This window comes from Pygoscelis adeliae, unplaced genomic scaffold, assembly GCF_000699105.1.
Source record: "Pygoscelis adeliae isolate BGI_AS28 unplaced genomic scaffold, ASM69910v1 Scaffold160, whole genome shotgun sequence".
Taxonomy (NCBI): domain Eukaryota; kingdom Metazoa; phylum Chordata; class Aves; order Sphenisciformes; family Spheniscidae; genus Pygoscelis; species Pygoscelis adeliae.
The window spans coordinates 9956321-9961249 of NW_008824035.1; the positions used below are offsets into that span (position 1 = coordinate 9956321).

The following is a 4929-nucleotide window of genomic DNA, read 5'->3' on the forward strand; positions in this document are numbered from 1 at the left end:
GTGTGTTCAGTCTGCCAGCCCCCGCCTTTGCCTGCTGCAGCTTGGGCGGTGTGGCTTGAGCACTTGCTGGTGAAGACTGAGGCAAAAAAAGTCATTGAGTATCTCCGCCTTCTCCATACCCCGGGTAACCAGGTCTCCCATTTCGTTCCGGAGTACCCACATTTTCCCTAGTCTTCCTTTTATCCCCGACGTACTTATAGAAGTTTTTCTTGTTGCCCTTGCTGTCCCTGGCCAGACTTAATTCTGTCAGGGCTTTAGCTTTCCTAACCTGATCCCTGGCTGCTTGGACAATTTCTCTGTATTCCTCCCAGGCTACCTGTCCTTGCTTCCACCCTCTGTAGGCTTCCTTTTTGTGTTGAGTTTGTCCAGGAGCTCCTTGTTCATCCATGCAGGCCTCCTGGCGTTTTTGCCTGACCTCCTCTTTGTTGGGATGCATCACTCCTGAGCTTGGAGGAGGTGATCCTTCAATATTACCCAGCTTTCTTGGGCCCCTCTTCCCTCCAGGGCTTTATCCCATGGTACTCTGCCAAGCAGATCCCTGAAGAGGCCAAAGTCTGCTCTCCTGAAGGCCAGGGTAGTGAGCTTGCTGTGCGCCCTCCTTGGTGCCCTAAGGATCTTGAACTCAACCGTTTTGTGGTTGCTGCAACCCAGGTTGCCCTCGAGCTTCACATTCCCCACCAGCCCCTCCTTGTTGGTGAGAACAAGGTCAATTCGGACAATTTCTTGCTGGTATTACCCAATTATGTCAATAATTTCATCACCAGAGAACACTTGGGCCACTGCCATTCTTCATTTCTACCCCTGTATCTCCTCTGAAAACAATGGTGTTCCGAGACTGGAGTTATAAAAGGACAAATTAATTCCTAAGTGCTTATGAATTCATAAGTTTCTACCCACAGTAGAACACATTAGCTCAAAAACAATATATTAAAAAATGTGGGTCAAATATTATTAGGCATACTAAAGTAGCACTATACACCCGTTACCACATTAAAATATTCTAGCAACACTGAACTGTTTTCATACGGAGGGTAGTTGAGTTTTACCTCCAAGCACAGAACTGTCAGAGGAGCTTTACTTTTTGGATGAGGAAAAATAAACTATGTGCGACATACTGTTCCCAAGGCTCTGGTAATACTTGACATGATAAGATATTAAACAATTTCTTATCTTCTAGTATGTTACTTAAAGTCAATTCACACCAAGATGACTATGTGAGCAGTTTGAGCTGTAAGACCATGTTTGGAATTCCTCCTCTAACATTTTTGCTTTGTTTTGAAACCGGAATGTTTCCCTTCAGTGGATAATATGTGATTGCTTCCAGTAACAGTTTATATTAACATTTACATTTGTTAGCTTATGTTCTCTTACTAGTTCAGTTAAGCAAGCAAGGATTTTGAATCTGCCAATATAGGCTTTTTCTCCCTCCTTACAAACCTTCAATCTTTCATTTGTAAGCGATGCCACATCATTTCTCGTATTTTTTTTTCACTATAGACAACTATTTGGCAAAAAGTTTAAGTAATCTTCCATTGGGACATCAGCTTGGCTATGTATAGCCATAGGTGCTAGCTTAAAACCATAGTGCTTCCCTCATATCTATCTCCTCCCATCCCTCAAAAAGAGAACGAGGCAATACTTGACAGGTACTGAAAGTATTCCTCATTCTGCCACCCACCGTTGAATCCAAAACCAAAAATGGTTAATACACAGATATGCATGGAAACTACAACCCCACTTCCTTTCCTCCCCCCCCCCCCCCCCCAAAGTATTCATTACTGTTCTCTGTCAGAGGAAGGCTATGGGGCTAGGTACACAACTGGTCTGACCAGTAGGGCTATTTCTAGCCTATTTTGTATTGCAGAGCAAAACCAAATTAGAGTTTAACTGTGGACGGAGTGAAATAATTCACATTACTGTACCTGAAAACCTAACATTCTGATGAACTATAACTGATTGTTCCCCCTTCAGAAAAAACAGGAAAGCAATGCTGGCCTTTTCTTTATTTTTAGATGGGGTCTCTACCTCCACAAGAGGTACAGTCTCTATTCTCACAGCTAATGATAGCAGGGTCTTTTAAACAATTAAGCATGGAGAAGCGGCTTACTTTTTAATATAAAATCAGTGACACTTCATTTTATGGAAAGTGGAATCCTAATAATTTCATCCTCTTACACACCTATTGCAAGACAACCTTTTTCTCTTCTGTTCCACTAAAACACACAAGCAGAGATTCATGATGCAGATTGCTCAGTGGCTCCTGCAAGCCCTCGGACATATGCTGAATGCTTGTGATAAAGCATGCACTTCCCACACTGGCATGCTGCTAATCTAATCAGATAGATTAGTCTTACTGAACATGCAAGACACTGTTCTTCCTATCATTTTCAAGCATGTAATTATAAATTATGGGTCAGTCTTGAAAGAAAGTGTGATATTTTTGTTGTCCTTATTTAGAATTGTTGTTCTTGCACCACATGAATTCTGTCACACTAGAGATCTGCTACTACGCATAGAGAAATGAGAGGCACTCACCACTCCGTACGAGTATGTGTCACATGTTTCAGACACCGGGAGACTTTGGATAACTTCTGGGGCCATCCATGGAAATGTGCCCACTAATGACATGTGTGTTGTATGGGAGTGGAACCTTGAGGCACCAAAATCACAGATCTGGCAAAAATAAATAAAAACCAAACAGATATTAGAGTATCAACCTCATTCATTAGGCATCAAAACATCAAGTCAAGCAGCAGTATCTCTCTACAAATAATTAAAGTGTTCATACCTTTAACACGCCATCAGCAGCTATAACAACTGAAAATGAAAAAACGATAGGTTACAAGAATGCTATTAAAAATAAACACAGCAAAGGACTTTGCTTTTTATCAAGAAAAATGATCCAATCGTGAGCCAGTACCTGAACATGCACACATGCACAGCTATCCTGGTTTCTTTGAGAAGCTTTAGAGAACATCTGCTGAATACCTGCAAGCCTCTGAACAAACGCAAAACCTTTCAGGTCTTACTGAGTTCAAAGATAGCAACACAACTACAGCTAAAATACAGATAAACTCCATTCTCCCCAATGTAGTTAAGCTTAACAAGAAGCTCTCTGAAAGATGCATTAATAAAAGGAGAAAACTTACAACAGAGGTGAGATCTAGACTTTTCTTGACTATTATCTCCCCATGTACATTATTAAAAATCTGTGTACCTCCTATCCCACTACTAGTAGTGAAAGTTTCAGTTAAAAGGCAATATTCAGCAAATTTCATAAATGGTCGTCAACTGCCAAGTGCAGACTAACCAGTGCAGCTCCACACTGAGTGCATATTACTCAAAAGCATGAATATCTGTCAAACCTCAAAACAGGCCACAGTAAAGACAAGATTTTCAGATAAGAAATAATGGGCCTTATCCAGTCTATTGTGTCTGGTGTCTGCCAGCCTTTCCTGGTACTCAACCTTTCCAAATAGAAAAAGGAAGTGAGGAGTGCCCAGGCAACGTCTGACAGCTGATAAGATGGGTACAATCACAGTCGGCAAGACACAAGTTGAAAGAGCCCTCCACAGTGCTCTAAATGATGCTAGGGATTGGAACAGAGCTCAGACAGTCCCGGGATGGGGAGGAGGGAACTCCCTCTTCTGAGGCTCTTCTGTGCCTCAACAACTCCCAGTGCAGCTTGATGACAGCCAAGGCATTAGTTAGTTCTGCATGTTCGCAAAGCTCAGGTACAGATTTAAGCACTACATTAACAGGTAACAGTAAGTGCAAAGCGTTTCAGTGTTTTGCTACTTTACCATTCCTGGACTTCAGATCCCTGTGGATTACTTTGACTGGAGCTTCCATGTGTAAATAGTGCATTCCTACACAAAACAAGGGAACAATCTAGTTAGGCAGGCTGAGCATGGTCATCACCTATCAGCAGTCATGTTTTCTGGTTCCTATTAACTGTCCTCATTACGAGTTGCCATCCTGTATGCCATACTGATATGCTGCAGGAGAAGCAAAGCCTCCCATAATCTACTTTGAGTAAAAAACACTAAGCAAAGCTCATATACCTCTCAGAGCATCTATATGGGTATGTTAATGCTTTTTAACATCATATTTAGTTATTTTCTCTAAGGTGTTGTCTACGCAGGGAAGCCAAGATATGAATTTACTGTTCATTCATTAGTTTACACTAATTCTTGTGTGGTCACAGAGAACACAAAGGACAAGACAACTTGTTCTGCATTATTATATGAAGAATTTCAGTACGTTTGCTGAGAATAAGCCCTTAGCTTCCTTAAATGTCCCAATTCAAATCAAATGTAAGGATAATTATGCACTTTACCTCATAATTACTCTACATCAGCAAAATTATGCTCTTGGGACTTAGGGGCAAACCAGAAGTAAAACTGGCTCATAGAAGTCATTTTCACTCCAGAAATTATTTTGGATTCATAATAACCAAGGAACATATTAAAAAGCACAGTGAATGGGGTTTGCTTTTTTCATGTTTCGTTGGTTTTGTTAGTGGTTTTTTGTTTGTTTGTTGGTTGGTTGGTTTGGGGGGTTGGGGTTTTTTGGGTTTTTTTTTTTACAATTTGAATAAGGAAGTATAGGAAGGCTTTCATGACTTCATAGGGAAAGCATCTCTAGCTGTACACTTTGTTGGCTCTGCAGGATAGTAATGCACTGCTCATCTTGCTTACCTTTAGCTATGTCAGTTGCCCAGGTCATGATATGATCCATATCCATCTCTTCACTTTTGTTACTATTAATGTAATCAAACAGTGAGCCAGCAGAAGCATACTCTGTTAAAAAACAACAAACAAACTCACATGACATTTTAAAACATTGTACCTAAATTGAAAGATCTAATGGAAACTCTGCCAGTTTCAGAAAGCAGCCAAAGTCTGGCTTAATGACAAAGAATTTGGG

The 4929-nt window shown here is 40.9% G+C and overlaps 1 protein-coding gene across 2 annotated transcripts in view; it reads right to left on the reverse strand.

Moving 5' to 3' along the window:
- The window catches only part of LOC103924192 (mitogen-activated protein kinase kinase kinase MLT), an 89746-nt gene that overhangs the window by 55119 nt on the left and 29698 nt on the right, over positions 1-4929 (reverse strand). For both annotated transcript variants that reach the window (XM_009332684.1, XM_009332676.1), the window contains 4 exons: positions 4701-4802; positions 3804-3869; positions 2789-2817; positions 2536-2673 (listed from right to left, as the gene is read on the reverse strand). In XM_009332684.1, the coding sequence (XP_009330959.1) occupies positions 2536-2673; positions 2789-2817; positions 3804-3869; positions 4701-4802 (335 nt within the window). The remainder of the gene's footprint in view (positions 1-2535; positions 2674-2788; positions 2818-3803; positions 3870-4700; positions 4803-4929) is intronic.